Here is a 21037-nt window from a genome sequence, read left to right as displayed (position 1 = left end):
TCAGCAAACATTCTTATTTTACCATGTTTCAGTTGTCCTGGAGATGGTGGCGCAACCTCCAACTTCTCTAGAGAAGTCAAAATGAAACGAGAAAGTTAGCTAGTTATCACAAATTCAGTTTATTACAGAATAAAGCATTATAAAGTTACTAGCAGGCAAAAAGTAGATATGTAATAGATTTAAAATTTGAAGTAAAAATGCTTCACATATCTATATTTTTCTTTTTAAAAAGATCCTATGATATTAAAAGCCACAAAGTCTCTTCAATTGATTTTTACAAGATTAAGCTACTATTTATAACTGATAATGCAAAACAGCAGCACACACCAGAACAGCCCAATAGCAATCTTTATTACACGATTAAACAAGAAAATTAGAAAAAGCGCCCTAAAATTAGAAAAAAACAGGACATCTACGAGAACTGTATTTTAGTATTTGTTTTTAGGGGTACTCTAAGCATGCAGCAGACAAGCTTCTTTCTTCCAGCCTGTAAAAAAACACTACTACTTCTGTTCCCACAGCAGGCATATTTTAATATCTGGTATGAGAATAAATGAGAAACACCACAACATTAGGGACTGGTATAATGATAAAATACAAGAGGAGCCTACATCACTACCCCAAGCATACTTGGGGCAGTCACAGTAGCTAGCATTGCAAACCCAAGCTGTAAAGCATTTGGGCATCATCTTCATCATGCCTGAGCCTTGCAGGTTGCAGCATGTATCCTTTATTTTGTTTGTTTGTTTTGTTTTTTCCCCACAGAAAACACGATGGGATTCACAGCCTAGAACCTCAGGGTGGAGCACAGCCAAGGAACAGCCTGTGGGCCCCAGAGGCGAGCCCTGCAGGAACGGCATTTCCACAGGTGCAGGCATCTCTGGTGTCCTGCAGCCTCAAAAGCCACACTGAAGTTTTCAGCTCATATTCAGGAAGGATGGGCTGAGGTCCATTTTCCCAACACTAGCTTTTGCACCTGCCTACATACAGTCTCCCTCCATCACAGGGTGAGAGAAGCATTTACAGGTATGCAGAAAGAGTGAGCTGTCTGCACACACCACTACAGTCATTCCAACAACTTTTCCCTGAGACCAGAGGAATGCAATTCTTACAACATTTGGGAACATCAGAGCTACCTGAACCAGAGATGTACCGAGGTACTGCTCCCCAGAGCTCCAGCCTCCCGAGCAGTGACCAGACAACTGGAGCCAAAACCATAGTGTCTGTGTTCAGCTCTAACCTCCTCTTGTTCCATCCTGCTGGATGCCAGGGAGACAACAAAATCCCCAAATCCTGAAACCAGCCACAGGAGGTCTGAGTGCTGCCCTCCACAGCTTTCTGCTGAAAACCACCCCCACTGAAGCGCTGCCTACACTAAGTCCTCGGGATACAGGGATGTAGCAATAAAAGCCTGTAACAGCATGCAAACTCCCAGAAAGCACTCCTTTTAGCTCTGAGGAAAACATGACATGTTTTCATAGTTTGCCCCTATTTTAAAATGTGGTTCTGATAGCCAGCGGGTTTAGATAATGCCCAAGTGAAATGTCTGAGGTAGCGATACGGAAGACTATTTGGTTTATCAAACAAAACTACATTTCAGAGCATTAGTCTTGTGGATTTAACTACAATTGATCTTGTCGGAGCTTGATCGCACACAACAGTCTATATAATTACATTCTATTTAGTGTGGTAAGAAAGCTATTAAAAAGCTAAAACACTGAGCATAATTGATTTTAGAAATGTTACCAAAAGCAAGAATTGAGGACAAGTGTTTGGCAGGAGAAAAAAAAAAAAGTAAAAAACCCCTAATCTTTAAATCCATAAATAACAGGAATTTCAGCACTCTTATTAACTAGAAATGACATAAATCTCCTCCCTCGGAACATAAACCAAGGAGGGCCTTGGGATCCTTTTAATAGGAGGGAGGCTGGGGGGACACGGCTTTGGGGGAAGAGGAGAGATGAGCCAGCACAAGTTAGAGGGAATAGGCAAGGGATTGAATATAAGTGAAAATCACTACTTAATTGACATAACCGGTTTGGGTAGTGTGGGTTTCCTGATAAATACCCCTTTTAGGAAACAGGGCTGATAAGGTGACCAGCGCCTTCCACAGCATCGCTGCAGTCAAGTGTTAAAAGAGGGGGCCCTGAGGACAGCATGGTGGCACCACCTCAGAGGCTGGCCACAGGGATGTCCCATGTAGCAAACTTTCTTCTTGCCATCATCCTAAGAGCTTTCTTCTAGTTCACAAAGTCTTAAAATTCATCTGGAAGCATGCCTGAAGTGTAGCTCCCTTTATTGCTGAGATAAAAACAGGAGCCAGGACACGGGTGTCTCAGGTATCTTCTACCTGAAGAGAGCATCCAGCCCCAGCCGTGCCCAAGGCAGGGCCAAATCACATCGGGTTGCTCAGGACCAGGCTCAAGGGAAAAAGTTTTCCCTGTGAAGCACCAAACGCAGCCATGGAGCATGAAGAAGAGTTCACTGAAGGCTTCAGGGAATGCCACCAGTGCAGCTGCCACAGCAGCAGGCTGGAGAGGCACGGCTCCTCACAGCCCTAGGCCCGAGGCCTAGATTAAAGATAGCAGATTGGAGGGAGGAAAAAAAAAAAAAAAAGAGAAATTTAATGACAAAATAATTAATAACTACTGTGCGTGAAAGCCAAAAATAGGTGGTTTTTTTTTGTTTGTTTTTTTTTTACACAATCACTTCCAATACCACCCCTTAAACATGCTTTGAAAACTCCACCAGATATGAAGGCAGCAGGTGAACACACTTCACAAAAAACAATTAATTGCCTTCAAACAATTTAAACCCCCCTCGAGGTAATCTATTCCAAAATCCATTTCACAATTTATCCGTCAGAAGTTGTTTTCAAGGCTCAGCCAAAAAAAAAGAGGAAAAAAGTCTTCATAGAGCACAGTGAAGGAAACATGCCCTTCACTTGTTTTACTAAAGGGGAAAAAGGAATCATAACTGCAAAATCCACTTCCAAAAACTGAATTTAGTAAGAATTCAACAGTTCAGAATATACATGACTTAAAAAGGGAAAAAAGAAGTATTCCAGTATTGCATTTCAGGACAGCCATTCACCTATGGCCACCATGCTCATCCTACAGCACCATGCTAAGTACGATGCCAGTATTCATCTTCAATTAATAGAAATGAAAATGAAAAAGCGAATAAAAAAAATGAAATGGCAGAATAAGGAATACTACCGTTTCCAAACTGACACTCGTTACTCTAAATTAAGTCATAAACCAAGGTTCAAGTGCAATACAGGTCACTAGCTCTGAATTATGGAGCCTGGTGAACAGACAAAAAAGAAAAACTGCCTCTTAAATCTGTTCTTAATCCTTTTTGAATTTACAAGTAACACTTTTTTTGCTAAATAAACGTATTATTTTTAAACAGAATCAAAAATGGGAATATAAAACTGGCAACATAAATAACACCATTATCCAAAATGTGGCCCAAATCCAATGAGTTAACTCTGCCAGCTGTAGCCAATTTAAACCACGACAGTACTTGCAATGTAGTCATAGGATTATTATTCTTTGCTGACAAAAAAAACAACCTGCTTAATGGGGGCCATATTTTGCAGATGGTTAATAAAAACAGTTATCACCAGTTTTTGAATGATCAGTTCAGGAACTGGAACACAAGGGAACTAGCGAGCCTAAAAGAATGTATTATTACCTTTTCTTCAAATTGCAGCTAACACTGCTATAAAGTTTTACAGCTAAATCTGTTACTGTCACCCAAGGGCAGGAAACAGGTGACAGGTAACAGGCACAGTGGCTAGGGCCACTCCATGAATGGAGATACGTACTATAGCTGAGCATCGTTAAATCTACGACAAATATGCAAAATGATTTATAGCTTAAATAGTGACCAAGTTTTTACGATTAATAATTTAACAATGAATATCAAGGTGGCATGAGGAAAGAACATCAAAGATATTAATCGTCTAGCTCCATAATGACCTCACTGCAGAGGCTGGTTAGTGTCTCATCTGCATATTAGGGAGGGTTTTGCCTCAAATCCAACCTGGAACATCAAATTTCCTCCAAACTGCCTGTCCAGGTCATTTCAGCACATCATGCAAATATACATCATGAGGACAGGAAGGGCTCACTTACACAAAACCAAAAGTCACTGTAGTTTTTGTGTCTCTTAAGTACTCCTTTGTAGGTGACATTCGTAAGAGAATTGAGACCAAAATTCTGGACTGGAGCATGGAAATGAGGCGTGCATTACTGTTTTGTTCAGCATCTGGAGAGGTGGATCATTAAAAGTAAATCCTAACCAATGTATGAAATAAGTCCATGAATGAACTCTTAAGACACATGTCCACCCCCCTCTATTCCTTCTCAGCTTTTCCTCAAGGTTTATTAAAGCTGAAAAAAAAAAAAAAAAAAGACAAAAAAACTCGGTACCTATGGCAGAACAAAATTGAAAAAACATTTTCACTGATTTTCAGCTGGGTTCCCATAATATTCGAGATAGGAAAAAAACAATCCAGAAGTTGGCAGTGAAGAAAAATATCTCCATCATTTGTTATAACTCACAAATGATTTCCTGTTACTACGCCAGTCAAGACATGAAAGGATGCTGACTCGCGCAGTGCTAAATATATGCTCCGCTGTTAGCCAGTGCAGTCACATGCACATGAGAAGAGAAAGCTTAGCAAAGCATGAATAAGAGATGAATAGACAGAGGACATGACAGAATGATTTCTATTACCTGCAGAAAGATAACCATGTCCAAACTTTTCCTCCTAAATACAAATATGGCAGGCACTATGGGCACTGGAGGCTGACTAACGCCCTAACGCTGCAGAAAATTACACCAAGATCGTGTTCTGTTTTCCTCCCTGAAAAACCTCAAAGTAGAAGAAGAAACTCATCTTTATTTGAAACCGTTGGGCCACGTGTTGAGCAAACCTTGCAGAAGTGCTGTGGTCAGTAGCTACTCCTTAGAACAGACACTTAGCATAGAAATGGACGTGATTGCTGATCAGATACAGGATGGTACTGGTTAAGTATCACAGAACTTCATTTCCATTTTATCTTCAATGCTTACTGTGTGTTCATCATGAAATATGGGGAGTATACAACACACTCGTCCTATTAACCCTCCCAGAAATGTAAAACACCACATTATTTTAAAGATGCTAAACAAAACACAGACCTAAGGTGGAAACCCTGACAACTCTAAGACAAAGCGTAAAACGGCAAGGGGTAATTTTTCTCCTAGCTGCCTGTCAAAGTCCAGAAATCCAACTCATTGCCTTCTTCATCATGACAAAGCACTGATAGAGCCTTGGATTAGATCAGGCGTAATTGTCAAATCAACGTTCAGCCTTTCATTTCCACTCAAAACATAAATTGCCAAAACACAATTTGCAATGCTTCACAATGTCTCAAACTGCAATTGCAAAATATGTGAAATAAGATGCTTGCCTCAAGATTTAAGGGAGCTAATCAACTAAAACAATGACAAGCTAGAAAGGACTTGCAGTTTGTAATAGAGATGCAGGGTAAATACAGAAACAGTTTGAGCTGTCACCTTCATAGAGAAATGGAAAAAAGGTAAGAAAAACAGCTGAAGTGCTTACACAGAAATGTCAGAAGCATTAGAGATACGATCTGAGAGTAAATACGAACAACAACACGGTATTCTGATCTGTGCACTGCAGAAGTACATGTGAAATATTATTTAACAAAGATTAAAAAAAAAAAAAAAGGTATCAGAGCGTTGCCAGGAAATACATTTTTGTAGCAATCCCTGGCTGAATTGAGCCGTCCACAAAATCAGTTCCCTGCCATGAAAAAAAAGTAAATCAATTTGCAGAACCATAATGCCCAGCATCCCAGACGGAGGCTGGGTTTTCTCTCTTCATCCTGTTTTGAAGCTCAGGGAGTGCAATGAGTTGCCAGGGGCTTACAGAGGGGCACTGCTCAATGGTACAGCAAATTCATCTACCTTTGGATGAACGAATCCTCCCCTGGGATTAACACCTTTCCCAGTAGCTGTGGAAAAAGACCAGGTAAATACTTTAGACTAACAGTCTAGTGGGATTAATCTAATCCAAACAGACCCTTTTGACTACATTTTAGCAAGGTGAGGTATTGGCTTTTCCGCCAGCTCCGTTTTTTCCTGTGCCTCTCTGGTTTGAGGTAATGCATCTATCCATCGCTTCGGCAGTTCTCGGCTGAGCAGAGCAGCAGCCCCACATCAGCACTGAACTGGAAATCAGATCGTTATCTATGCATTATCGTGGTGTGAGACTTGGTTCTGAGATGGCCTTTGTAGCGCTTGCACTTGAGAGGATAAGCAAAACAGTTCTGCGGGACACCACAAAAGATTTGTTAACAGGAGTTATCAGAGCTCTGTGCGCAACCAAAGAGATGTGATCTAGTAGAGGCTTTCATCACCTTGCAATAGGGAAGTGTTGGCATCACTGATGTGATGCATGCGAGTGCTCAGGAAATACCTAGGGAGGTGTACACACAATCATGAGATCCTTTAGTTAATGATGTTCCCCCCAGGTCTTGTTCTTAAAACAAAATCTGAATTGAGAGACGAGTTTAAAGAGCTGAGTTTATTTCTTCCCACCCCTCCTTTCCTTTATGCCCTTCCCCCAGCTGCTCAAAGCCACGCTTCTTTTCCCAGGAAAGGAAGGAAAACAAAAAGGTAGTTTATGAAGAGCAGAGAGCATCGCTGGCTCTCAAACACAGGCAGGCAATCTCACGCTGGCAGCAGCCCGTGCAGCACCGGGGTGATGGGGCTGCTCTCCCCCTCTGTCCCAGCACGACCACACCAGCCTGTAACAGGGGCTCCAGGTCCATGCTATGCTCCCTCACTTTTTTTTAAAGCTCCTGCTGCTGTTACTGTCATTCCCTGGCAGAGAATTCGGGCTTCTGCCTTCTGCAGCAGCCAGGGGGCTTGAAATGAGAAAAAAGTTCCTTGGTTAATATCAAAACAGAGGCACAGCGATGCCCAGAGGCTAAGTCTGATGGGGAGGGTGGGATTATTTTTTCCTCCTTTAAGAGAATTCTACCAGGAACATTACAGAAAACTCAAGACAAACCACTGGTAGATCACGTACCGCTAAGTACCAGCCTGCTCTGAAACGGGAAGTCTCACCCCCTGCCTGAGGATGACCTTGGATTCAAGGAAAACTGCAGAAATAAGATTTTCCCTGAAATAATTTTAAATGTATAGAGTTTAATGCTTTTCATCTGAGAAGGACGGCAGCTACACAGAATGAGAGAAATCAAGCAGATAGATAAACTGAGCAGTGTGCTGTTAGTTCCAGGCTCACAGCAAGCATTATTTTGCTGCTGATAGTTTCTCACTGACCCGTGGCAATAAAAACAGAAATATAAGCTCCCTAGAAGTACTTAAGAAACCTTTGATACCTATCAACAATAAAGAGCACTTTAAGAAGCTGCTGCTAATTTAAGTTCCAGCTGTAAACGACACTCAGGTAACTCCTTCCACTCTGTATTAAATGCCCAAGGAGCAGAGAAGAGTAGCAATTAAGCTGTTCTTAACTCTTTACTTAATGCTAAAGGTACCAGGACAAACCTAACATTCAGCACTTGGGTGCTTTTCTTCTTCCCTTCCCCAAGTAATTTAGCAAAGCCTTCCTGCTGCATCTGTGAAACCAGTCAGACTAACACCTGACTCCTTGCAGAGTTAAAACCCAAGCTGCAATACCAGCTGTTTTTGACAAGCTGCTGGAGAAGTGAATGCTATACAATATACCCAATCTATTTTACATGGAATTTTACCTTAAAGTGTTTTCTTTTGGCTTTGATGTTGTAAGAGTACAGAATGTCTGCCGGGTTGTTACGCAGCTCCGTTATTCAGTAATTTCTCCTGCATGCAAATGTTAAGTCCTACTGAAAAAAACATTTTAGTCTGTTCATGAAAGTGACCTGACATTGTTACAATTGCTGATTTGATAAATAAAGTCAAATAAATAAGGAGACAGAACAACAAAGGAAGTGTAAAGCCAGTAGTCTACAAGCAGACAGTGCTCACTGAGTTAACCGTTTCAAGCAATTGCCCTTATTCTGGAGTAGAAAAAAGGAAAAGAAAAAAAAAAAAAAAAGAAAAAAGGATATTTTTTCCTCCTGCCCAGTGTTTCTGCAGGCTTTGGCAGGCATGAGCTTTCCTTCCAGAGGATTATCTGGCACGGTTTCAGTGCACCTATGCAGCTTTCAACTGCAGAGCTAACTCAAGCCTCAGCCCGAGTGAAAGCACAGCTGTGCACACACTGCCTCTAAAGCTGCTCTGGGAGTTCTTCCTTACAAAGAACTACCCATCTGAGCCATTTATCTCATCCCAACAGTATTTAATCTTCCCTTGGAGCTAACTGATGACAGTTTATAAAAGACTGGGTTCTGCCATTTAACGTATTTCAGCTTTTGCCCACTTTCCCTTTTTCACTGTTGGCTTTTTTTTTTTTGACCTTTCCTTTGTAAGGATTTCAACCCTGAGAAAGCAGCAAACTCCTGGAAGCGCTGAAGTTGCAGCCTCCACCCACAACAATCGGCTGGAGAAGTAGTGAATTATAAATGCTAAACCACAGCTGAACCTCAAGGCTTTCTGCACACAGAACAAGCTTGGTTTGTTTTCCGACAAAAGGTAAGGAGGAAATACGGAATCAGATCTATTCAACATTTTTCCCCTTGGCAGTGGGGAATTGCCTGCACTGGTGACACACCAGTAATGCCAATACTTACTGGAGACTTGGGTTAAATTTGTGCTCCCACTACTTGTTTCGTGCCATGCTTGTTTTCATGCCTGACCTCAGCGTGCCTCTGGCACCTTTCCCTCCTCTCATTCTCATCAGCTGTTCCGAAATTCACAGACCTTGCACAGCCTCTGCTCCAGCAGGGAGGAAGGGGATGGATTTAGCCTTTTGCAGCACTGAATCTAAGCAATGAGCTACACGCAGGCAGCCGGAGATCCCAGGAGCATAATCCTGGAGAGACAGCCAGAGGAAGGAGAGAAACAGCTCCTTATCTATTCACAAGGGGTCAGAGAAATCTTGAGGTCAGCAGCTCCCAGATATAATTGGGAGAATTTGACAAGACCAAGAAAGAAACCTGGAAGGCTGCTCACCAGTGCGAGTCACCATACGTGCTGTTAGTGACACGGGGCTCCCAGGGGATCGGAGAGAAGAAACTCTGAGCTGAGGCAGAAAGTCCTTGTGGCACTTCCAAGGAGAAAATCAGACTAATGCTGAGGTCAAATACAGAAACGTACCTTGAAGGGACTTAAATTCACACTGCTGCTGTAGAAGGCAATTGGATATTTTTCCTCCCATTCCTAAATTCCCTCTTGGGACTGCACGCCCAGAGGCTTTGGGGTCGGTGTGGGGACTGGGGCGCTCCCTTTGCAACAGTCTGGGTTAGGTTGACAGTAGATCTATTATCTACATTTAATAATAGACACATATGTTTAGTATATGGTATAGTAGATCTATAAATCATATATATGATTCATATATATTTGCTTGCGAGTGTTTTTTTTTTACTCCATAAAATACTATAAAATAGGAAAATTGGGGGTTGGGAGAAGATGTCACTGGCAAAAATCTCTACTTGGCTGGCAATTCTTACATCCCTTGATCCTGAACAAACCAGCTTGTTTCACATCTGTGACACCGTATCTTTACTTGTGCTTTATAAAAAAAAATAATAAAAACTCAACCCATTGCCAGGACTTAATGAAATAAAGAAATTGCCGTCTGAAAATAGAAGCTGACTGTATTTAAAAGAGCAGCTGGCTAAAGAAATCAATTTGTTCCATACACCTTTCTCTAGAGTCTTCCATGAAACCCAATAACACCAGCAAAACCCAATTTCTCCCCATTCAGGTTGCCGTGAAGGATGGGACGATATATTGAGGGGGACTGATGGCTTACACTCTGAATGGAACACAACTGCCACATAACAGTTCAGTGACACCGACCTGGCCAGCACTAAGGAAGGGCTGGATCACTGCACACAGCCAAAAGCTGTGAAGCGCAAAGGACCAGAAGGTATTTCCCCAGTACAATTAATCAGAAACTGATGATATTTACAGGTAGAACTGCAGCAGGTTGAAATGCAGCAATTATCTGGAATTGAAGGAAGTGGCAGAGCTCTGCAGCAACACAAATCCACACTCAGGACGGCAGCAAGATAGAGGCAGACCTCTCTGTCTGTGGCATGGATGAGAACCACTCACCATTTCCTGCACCTTCTCCCAGCTTTGCCTCAAGGTTTCATAAAGTCTTGCTGGTGCCCAGCTGGCAGGTCCCACACCTCCCAAAAGCGAGCTTTGGGACCAAAACCTGGGCCACCACTGACACCCACGGCTCTGGCTCCTTTCAATTCAAGCTGATACTGCTGTAGAAACCTTTCAGATTTCTCGGATTTTTGAAACAAAAGAGATTTTTCAAGACCGTGTCCTTCCCCCAGGTCAAGCAGGAGCCTTTAGCTGTGCTTGCTGCCCCACGGCAAGGCAAGATTTAAGTCTGAAAATGCCTCCTCTCCTACCTGGCACGTACGCAGGAAAGCCTTCCTTCCCAAAGCAAAACAGCAGCTGCTCAGCAGCAGATCACAGCACGTGCACCAAGACCCTAAAAGCTACCAAGTATTCAGTCAGCGGGTTGAGGAAAGTTTTTCTCCCTGTGTATGGGCAGTAGGAGAGAATAAAACAGGCCCCCTGCTCCTTACGGCTGCTTTAAGGTGATGAGAGAGTTGCCACAGGGTATGCCCCATCACCAAACACAGAATACTGTAGTCCTCCAGTGCTCCTATTTGCTCTTTTTACAAGTCAGAGAGAAATGAATAGGCTGAGAAAGTGACACGAGGGAATTTGCCACAAGTTAAAACACGGTCATTTATCAGGATTAAATACAAAAACGCAAAGAGTACCCAAGAAGGAATGAACATGAGAGCCCATCACATGTAAATGGGAACTGGCAAATGATCCAGCAAACAAGGCTTTTGAGGTCAACAATGTAAGTGCAATAATGACCAAATATCCCCCCCCATATATATATATATATATATATATACACACACACACACACACACACATATATATGAAATAAGTGCGATTAAGACTATATTGCTATGGCTGCAAGGGAAGATGTATTAACAACTAACATTTTAACAATCCTTAGTAACTGGACACTCCACAAAAACACCGATTTCATATCCCATAGATTTGAATGAAACATGCACTCGTATGGGTTAAAAAAATGCATTTTGTCAGCTTTGCCTTGAACAGCTCACCGTGTTTCAGAGGAAGCAAGAGTTTGTTTCAGGCACGGGTTAGTCACATCCCCAAAATTCCAAAAGGCAGGCTAGATGTTAGAGGAAGTTCTCACACACAGCAATAAAACAGCAACAAGAACGTTTGCTTTCTGGTTTCTCAAACAGCACCATGCCAATTTGAGGAGAAAGAAAGAAAAGGGATGAGGGGGTGACACAAGGCAACTCACACACGTCCAGCTTTCCTCAATCTGAACCATTTCTTTACCAGAAAAAAAAAAAAAAAAAAAAACTGCAGAAGATCCAAGGCAGCTTCCTTAATTACCATCTGCATGATATACTTCGCTCATTTTTTCCATTTGCTTTGCCTTTTTATAAGAAAGGGCTTTCAGTCACACGGGTAAGCTTTAAATAATTTAAGAAACCCTTAAATTCTTCCTGTAAGAAACTGATGTCATTCTTTAATATCAATTATACGCTAAATCAGTGCCCCTGTGTTGCAGAACACACACGATCCCGTTCATTCACGCCTGTTACACGGAGATCAAAGTGCATCTCATCTACTGCTCTGAAGGGTACGAGCTGCTAATAAAAGTTGCCTTTTAAGTGATCTTTCCTAAATCTAAAGCACCCCTCATGGCAGAAAAGATAACTAGCAGGAAAACCTATGTCCCAATAACTACAAAATGTATTATTTTACACATGAACATAAAGCCTGGCTCAGAGCCTGACTTTTGTTTGTTTTTAATTGACCACCTTAAAAAAATGCTTGTGCATGGCAGTTATTCTGCTGTATTACATGCCTAAACACATGCAAATATCGGAAAGCAAGCTTTAATTAGGGCAATCTTTTACTTTACCTTTCCTAGAGCATTAATTAGAGGGAAGGGTAAAGGCAGTTAACTGAATAATTACATTTTTAACGGTAATGCCATTTCCGCATTATGTTTGGACCACAGAATTTAATGTGTGGCACTTTGCCAGGGAAGGGCATAAGGTACCTAACATCGAGTTCCTCCAACTGAATGAAGTTGTTTCAACCTGAAATTTCCACTCCATTATGATATAGAAATTACAGAGACTTGTCTAGGTTACCTAGTAATTACGGTGCTCGGGAGACTTTCCACGAGACCAGGCCTTGAAACATTTCTTTGTTCACATTAAGACTAAGTCCCCGAAGTCCCCATGGGGACCACGTCATTCTGAGACCGAAGTCATGATATCAATTTTATATTATGAAGCCTGAAGTCACAAGTTTATAGTAATGTAAATAAACCCAAGACCAAGCACTTTGATTTCTTGCAGCAACACATGCCAGCTATATCACAAGGAGCACGCAGAACGTCTGCCACACGAGCAGCTTGCTGGCCTTATGCAATGCCACATCTCAGCCACACACTTTTAGGTTTGTTTTTTTTTACTGTACCAAGAGTACTGGTCGTCTCTGGCGATACTACCTCCTTCGCGGGCTTCTCAAGTGGAACCAGTGGCTTAGGGTATCTGGATGCTAGAAGTTTCCAAAAGCAAGACGGTGGTAAGTCATTACTCAAAGTGATCCAACCCACACTGGAGCACCTGCCAGCAAGGAAAGAACCTACACACGCAGTAAGGAGACCGGGTTTCTCTAGGTCTTACGCTCGTTCCACTTGATCTTGAATGCTTGCTGACTTTCCTCTGCAAAAACATTAGGCTGAATTTCTGCATTTAAGCACAGAACCCAGAGTGGGTTCTAGGCTCAGTACAATTTCAGAATAGGGAAGGAAACCAAATCAAAAAAGCAAAACCAGCATAAATTTCAGCAAGCCATACCTTGCTGAACACAGTTTAGAGGCAGACAGTTACAGCGACATATGACAGTTTGAGAGAGCAACTTCAGGACAGTTTTACCAGGAGTGACCAAGTACCAGCTTCCTTTTTTATGGCATTAAACCCCAGTCCCTTCAATACTCATTTAATGTACAGCCCTGTCCCAAGGTATTACCTACGTTAGCACGGGTAGAGTAACCCTCAGTGAGTTTAAAATAGAAAAAGAGAATTACCAAACTTATTCTAAGTTAAAACATTATGAAAAAAACGATATAGTAGGCAGTTTCCATAAGATACTATGTGGTTATTGAGATGACAGCATGATGAAAAGTCTGACTCTCCTAAGCCACTTACATTTACAGCTTTACAGTTACTTGAGGAAAAAAAGGAGTCCAAACAAATCATAAGCACTCAATTGTGATAACGCTTAAGGAAGCGTCAGATTGACAAATACAACACAGCAGTGCTAAAATGAACAATGGAAATAGATTTTCTACCACCCACGAGTACATTTTGGAGATGAGATTTTGATCATGCAGTTTTTACTTTGGAGTTCTGGCATTCAGTTTTGTGGTTTGTTCGTTTTTTTTTTTTTGTAATCGTACTTTCATTCTCGAAAGGTTTCTCATGGAATACCTCTCAATTAGATGTCAAATGCACGAAACCCCTTATCTCAGGGAATCAAGCAGCGCACCCATCTTCCCAAGTGCTCTGCTTTTCCTGATAATGGGCATCCACATTCTTGGAGACAGGACTGTGAGTGAAAAGAATCTAAAGAAAAAAATAACTGAATTTCATACTAAATCAGAATTCATTCTAGAGACAAAGAGGAGCTGGAACTCCCACCTCTGTTAGCTGACAGCAGCTGCAGGGCTCGTTTCATGAACAACACCTACCCTGGTCCTTGACAGTGAGGTGAGCCGCAGCACCCCAAGCAGAGCAGCAGGCAGAGCTCTGTCCTTTAGCAGCGAGGCCTGGGAAAGCCACAGTGGATTTACGCGTTGAATATTCTACCTATGGCAGAACATGGTAGCTATGGGACTGAATATAGCTTCCCATTTCTCCCTCTCCTCACTAAGTCTCAAGGAAGCTAGTGTCAGAGCGGCTACAGAAAAGATTCAACTCAAAACTGCCTCACTGTTCTCTTTTTGCTGGCAAAAAGACATCAATTTCAAGCCAACAAATTCAGTATTAGCGTTAACTAACATCTGGGGTGAGTGGTCTTCTGTAATAGTTATCACCACAGGTGATACAATACTTTGCATTGCACAGATGAGCACTGTATGGAAATACAACATGTAGATGCTAAAGAACATGATGAGCAGTCTCTTCAGCACTCCTTCTGGACTCTGCCTTTGTGAAAAGGCTCAATGGTTTAGGGAAAAAAAAAATAATAATAATTTGGGAAGCAAAAAGAGAAGTAGTAGATGTTTCCATCTGAACCTCATCATTCATCACTGAGTATTTTTGCCTCAGCACCGAGATTAGCAGTAGCCTCAGTGTATGCACACAGGCAAGCCAGTGAGAGTTTCTCATTTTATCAGCCTGCTAGAGCACTTCAGCTTGCAAATTACACGCTTCCCAGCAGCCTGCCAGGAGACCTTCTCCTAGAATAGCAATCAAACAAAGTAAAGAAACAACTGCGTGACCCAGGTCACAGCACAACAGAGGTGGATGACCCATCTCCATGTGCAGCTCAGGGCGTATCCGTGCACATTTGGCTTGTTGTGCACACAGAACTGCCCCCATAGGGTGCCAAAGCACACTACCAGGGCTGTTCCCTCTTCCCCCTCCTCAAACTGGGGAATTCTCCTACCTTTTCATTGGAAAAAATCACTCTTTAGACAAGACAAGCGAAGCCAGAAGGATCAAATCACACTTTGTTAACATAGCTTACGCTGTACCAAAAAGAGGTACTAAGACCTGGGTGGTTTCTAAACCACCAGGCAGATGCATTTATATTAGCACAAAGGATCTGACTCATAATGAAAGGAATTGTTTTTCACACTAGGTCATGTTTGAAGTGACCAAGAACTTCAGTGAAATCCATTCGTCTCTGATGGCATTTGCAGCCTTCCAAATTAAGTTTCCTCTGTGAACTGTGGAAGCAGTGGCATCGAGACTCTAATAATCCTTGTGCTACCCCAGGGAACCAGAGATTTCACACCAGATCATAAAACAGAGATGCTTCTTGTGACACCAAAGTTAAGATTTCACACAACACTGGCTAAAAGTTGGCAATTACCTCAAGAAGATCTTGCTCCAGCTGTAAGACCGACCGAACACAGCGGTGGCGCCCTTCATGCACAGCGCTAACTTCTTCACACCCAACACATGAACATTTTTCTAGCAGAACACACTGCTTTGGTCAGATTATTTATCAAATCACACAGAGCATCACATACTGGTGCCTGCAAAGAGAATCTAGCTACAGACTGCATTCTGCAGACGTGACCTTAACCCAACGAAAACAGCTGTCAAGAATACACCGGCACTAAGTTTTTTGCACGTGTTCCCATTAACACACAGCCTCAACAACCAGAAATCCTCCGAGCTTCTACATTTCAGAAGGCCTTTTATTTTGTAATCATATCAGAAAACCCTAATATTTAAAAAATAAAATACAAATTGGTGTTTTCGAGGATTCTTTTTTCCATGTACGTGCATAATTCTAACAGGAGCTGTTTTCCCATCTCTGCAAACAAAGACGGAAAAATAACTGAATCCCTCCATACCACGACCTGAGAGGCACTAGATAGCTGTTGTGTTAGTATTGTTAGTGGAAAAGCGTTATGTTTAGGCTCAAGAATATTTTAAACCAGCACAGCTATAAGAACAGCAGCACCCTTAGCACGTCTGCTGTGTAGTTATTTCTTACCTACGCAAGTCAAACCCTTCGGTCATTTTCCTCCTGCTTACTGGGCTTGCTGCACTGCTTCTAAGTGCTTCCAGGAATCATTTTCGAGTATACACTGGAAACTAAAGGCAGAAAACCTGAACATAAGCCCCTCTCCTTCCTTCTCAAACCCCTCGCTTTTGATACGAAAGGTTAGAAGCATGAAATCTCTCTCTACATTGCCAGTATGTTTTTTATCCTTCCATCTCTCTATGTAAGAAAGGAGCAGAGGGAAGGAGGATTTCACTATATTGCCAAGAAAATGAAAGCTTGATCACGGAGCACCACTTCCACAAACAGGAGAGTGGCACTACTGCAGTTTAAAGGAATCGGCCAATTTGCTACTTCTGTGTTTCTGTAACTATGAAAAAGAAAAACACAAAATATTTGTATTCAAGTCCACATTCATCATCTCTATCTGCTGCGGCTGACATGCTTACAAGAAACACAAGCTGAAATTAAAAAAAAAAACTGTTCTGAAACTCATCTTGGGAAAAGGTGAGACCCTATACACCTTTCCAAGAAAAAAAGACTTTAAGGAAAACAGAAAACTAAATCCAGGTGGGAAGGTCTTGTAGCTGTCTTCAGAAAGAGCAATTTAGTGATGTTTTGACTAAGACAGTTAGCAAAATATAGACTGTAGTCTAAATCAGGACACTTCTCAGAATATCTTTTTTAACACAGTTCCATCAAGATTCGGTTTCATATTCTCCCCCCCCAGGTTCTCCTACGCAAAAGCTTCCTAGTGTTTGAAGTCAGGCTGCCGGGTAAGCCCGGCTCTGATAGCCATCCTTGAACACGAGCTCACAGATCCGTGAGCAGCGCAGCCTCCTGACCGAAGCCAAACATTAAACAAACAGACTCATTTCGGTGTTTGTTAGTACAGCAAGTTTTCAGCTGCTTTCTGGAGGCTGAACTGTTTACACCCGCTGCTAGCGTCCAGCACCTGGAAGCAGAAGACACGTGTGGTGGCAGAAACCCTTCCGAGCCCCCGTCTCAAACCTCTCCCACCTCTAGGTTGTGCGACCACAGGGAAAACCAAGGCATCAAGCAGCAAAAGACTCGAGACTCACCTAACTCAGAGGTGGATGGCTACGGCTCACCTACCTGAGGACCGTTCTTCAGCGGAGCAGCCACGGCAGCGGCCGGGTTTCCCTCTAGCCTCTGCCATTAGGGGAGGCCACAGATAGTGTGTCCTGTCATAGCTCGTGCTAGGGCAATTAGGTGATGGGACCGCATCCTCCCGCTGGTAGGCCTGCGAATGGACTGAGGAGCAGGCCCCATTTGGTTCTTGGTGTGCCCAGGTCTCCCCATATTGCTGACAGCTTCCCCGAGCTGTTATGGGGTCTGTTAGGGCACAGAAGAGGCAGTGAAGGAAGAAGGTCAAAACTTAACCCAGGAAGGACCATGTTAGGAGGGGTATGGACTAAGACCTCCCTTTCCATATGGAAGTATGAAAAGATCACAGGCACAAAACAAACTCGACAGAACTGGGTATGCATTTCAGGATTGAGGACAGGCTGATTTTCCGGACTGCAATAGGACAGAGGAACTCGCTTAGCAGACAGGCAAGGGAATTTGGAGGCTGCATTCGGATCACACCTCATTGGAAATCAAACTTGCAATCCGATCTAAAGCATCGACCACCTGGAGCTACAGCGTGCTGCCACAGGATGAAAAGATAAGAGCAGAACCACAGCGTTCCCCAAATCATTTTAACTACCCTGAACTGATCAATTGTGAAAAACAGAAGTGACATTAATAGATTGGAGAAAGCACTAGGAAAGCGGGGCACAAATCCCTCCTCACAATTACAGCCCGAGCACCTAGTTAAGTCATTCCTACAGTCACCATTTTAACAGCAGGCAGGGGCAAACGTACAAAACATTATCTAATCATAACGAAGCACAGATTATCACCATCTAGCCCAGAAATCGTGTCATTTTCTTTCCAGCGCAGCCCTTCTACTCTGTGTGCTTCTGCCACTGCCTGGTGTTGTGAGCTACGATGCACACCTGACGATCCTGAAGAGCCTGGCTCTATGTTTGCTTCCTTTCGTCCCATAAAATATGAATTCTGTCAATATCGACCCTGCCCTCAGAGCTTCCCTCCTTCCCTAGCCCAGGACAGCTCAAACACCTGCACACCAAAAAAGAACCCAGTGCTTTGGCGGGCGCCTCTAAAAAAAGCCCAGCACCTGCATCTGCACTGAATGATTTCTGTGCCACGTTACCTCTCTCATTCACGTGATTTTAGCTCTCTAGAATATCACAGAACATACAAGAGGTACACACTCTAGGTTTAAGGTATTTTTTGGCTAATTTTTATTTAAAAGACTTTCTAGAAGCTCTTCTTGGTTATGTCTTTTTGTCAACAGCTTGTGTAGAAAAATCACTTCTTAGGGAGAAAAGCTGACAGCTCATATGCTGTAGTCAGGTAAAAAAAAAAATAAAAAAAAATGAACGGAGCTGGCTAAAGGAAGAAGTTATTTTCCTAAAAATCAAGTTACCAGCAGCAGGGAAGATCAAAAATCTGACTCCACAGACTGAGGTCTGATGGCATCACTGCACTTTGGCAACCCTCACCTGTGGGACTACAAAGCACAGACCTGAGGTTTCGCTGAAACTCTCCCCCCAAGTGAGATGAATGGTTACAATTTCTGGCACAAGTGAACTACGATTTCCACTACCAGCATATATCCGCAGTTTAGTCTTAAGTTTCATGCAGTTATGTCTCTGAACTTAAACTAATGCTTTTGTCACTCAGTCTTTCAGATCCTAAATTATCAGATAGTCACAGTACTTTATAGAAACAGACTTTCATACTATAGCTAACAGCAGCTGAGCAAGCAGATATTAAATAGGACCATATGTTGAATTATCTCTGTACAAACCTTGAGACATTATACTGAAATACATTTTAAAGGTTTTGATATCCCCAACACGATCCCCTGGTGATACAGGAGCCCTGTGAACAACCTACTTTCACCTGAGCAGTAACTGTCGGGATAGAAACTTGTGCAAAAACCTACGGCAAGAACCTTTCAGATGCTGAGAAGGATCCTTAGGAAGAGCATTAGTTGTTAGTACTCAAAAGTTAGGGTCAACTGACAGCTTAAAGCATGCTTTCTGACTGGGAAACAAACATAACCAATCTGTGCTCTGCAAAACAGCAGCACTGCTCCTAAAACAAGCTATTTACATGAACTGTTCTTGCTCTGTTTGCATGCATGTGTACTACAGACAGCACTGAGGAGGCTCCTGAAAAGGGTCTGCTTCTTTGTGGAAGCAGCACTCCTTCGGAACTGTTTTCTGCCCACCCGGAGCTTTCCTCAAGACATGTACAGAGCAGCCACAAGCCACAGAAATGCCCTTTCCAAGGGCACGCTACGACCAAAGTCACAGAGGCCTAGATCAAATGCACGCTGGGCTCTGAAGTGCCTGCTGTCATCTCGGCCACAATAGGTACCGCAAATTACAGCTGAGCATCAGAAGCACCGCGCCTGCAATCAACGGGATTCGATTTGGTCACGTTTTTGATCCGTGCATGCAAAGTGCCAGGTTGGAAGGAGCAGTGGGATCAAGGAGAAATCAGTGCGGATTATTTTAGCCGGTGTTTTGCTCACAGACACACCTAGAAACCTCCCCAGCACGCGTGTACCTGCCCACGGAGGGTGAATTACAGCCAAGCTGCCCTTGGCAGGCACCCTCACGCCGACAGCCCTGTACACAGGGCAGCACAACTCCTGAACGAGCTCCAGCAGCAGCCCAGGATCTCTTTGGAGATCTGAAACCTGCTGTAGCAGCGTCAGGGCACTTTGTACACGACTCATTTCCCTACTCCTATTTGAACACCTTTCCCACAGCATCTAGGACACCTCATGGGATGGCCAGCACCCAGCGAAACCCACAGGGCTGAAGTGGCAAAGGCGGGGCAGATGGTTCTGGAAACTGAACCCGTGTGGGGCAGCCACGTGGAGCTGTGGGGCAGCCCGGCAGCTTGCTCGACGCCTCGGCCCCGCTTTGCCCCTAAGCCAGCCCCACACGGTGCCGGGCACCCTACGCGGGGCTCACCTTGGGCGATGGCGATGGACTCGAAGCGGTGCAGCTCCCGCAGCAGGCAGCTCCGCTCGGTGGAGTGCAGGCTGTAGATGAAGTCTCGGGCTCCCTGCGCCGTGTTCAGCGCCTCCATCGGCTCCTTCTTGGGGTGGGTGCCCAGAGCCCGGCCGGGAGGAGGAGGATGAGGAGGAGTCCCCCCCCCGGGCAGGAGCAGCCCCTGGGTGCCGCCACAGCTCAGGCTGCCCAAGCGGCGGTGGAGGTGGTGGTGGTGGTGTTGGCAGCAAAGCGGCGGGGCCCTCAGCGAGCCCAAGCAGGGCGATGAGGAGGGCACGGAGGCGCCGGGGCCCCCCGGCCGCCCCAGCAGCAGCAGCGCCGCCCGGCCGAGCCGCGCCGACATGGGGCAGGGGAAGAAGGCGCCCGAGACGCCCGGGCGGTGCCGCTGCTCCGCTCCGCCTCAGCCGCCCATGGCCCCATGGAGGGAGGGAGGGAGGGAAGGGAGAGGAGGAGGCAGCGCCACGCAGGCGCGGGGCGGTGCCGGGCGGCAGCGCGGCCTCGGTCGCCCCCTCAGGGAGCCGCGGCGAAGGGCGGCGGCCGCCGGGCGAGGCGGCTGTGAGGGGGAGATTAGCCCCAAAGAGCCTTGCTGGGCAATGTTGCCTCAGAGGAGCGAGAGAAACTCGGTTATAAAGTGAAACAACACGAAACAGTCCCCTCACAAACCTCCCCCCCTCCCCAGTCTCAATACTATACCCCCCCCCAGTCTTACTACTGTACCTGTTCCTAAGGTACCTCCTAACCACTAAGATTTACTTGCACGTTTTCCCTGCCCACACACCGGCCTCCAGCCTCATGCCAAGCCGGTGAGAAGAGCAGCAGGGTTTGCTTCCCCGTTCTCCAGGCCCTTGCCCTGAAGTACTGTGGCGTTGCAACATCAGTTTCTGCTTCAGTGCGCTTGAGTAGTTGAGTATAGTATCTGTAGCTGAAGGAGGCGGGGT

The 21037-nt window shown here is 44.2% G+C and overlaps 1 protein-coding gene across 3 annotated transcripts in view; it reads right to left on the bottom strand.

The window, feature by feature from the left end:
- Positions 1-20555, bottom strand: part of TMEM65 (transmembrane protein 65) — a 33114-nt gene extending 12559 nt beyond the window's left edge. The window contains exons 1-3 of one of the 3 annotated variants that reach the window (XM_027452679.3): positions 20061-20555; positions 17095-17334; positions 23-67 (exon numbers count right to left, since the gene is read on the bottom strand). In XM_027452679.3, coding sequence (XP_027308480.2) covers positions 23-67; positions 17095-17334; positions 20061-20442 — 667 coding nt within the window. In that variant the 5' untranslated portion in view covers positions 20443-20555. Of the gene's footprint in view, positions 1-22; positions 68-12711; positions 12793-17094; positions 17335-20060 lie in introns of all 3 variants that reach the window. The other 2 variants (XM_038174548.2, XM_027452683.3) reach the window with 2 other exon arrangements.
- Between the last annotated feature and the right edge of the window lie 482 nt (positions 20556-21037).

The sequence above is a fragment of the Anas platyrhynchos genome, chromosome 2 (genome assembly GCF_047663525.1).
Source record: "Anas platyrhynchos isolate ZD024472 breed Pekin duck chromosome 2, IASCAAS_PekinDuck_T2T, whole genome shotgun sequence".
Classification (NCBI taxonomy): domain Eukaryota; kingdom Metazoa; phylum Chordata; class Aves; order Anseriformes; family Anatidae; genus Anas; species Anas platyrhynchos.
Note: the sequence above shows the minus strand (reverse complement) of the source record. Positions and strands in the feature narration are given on the sequence as shown.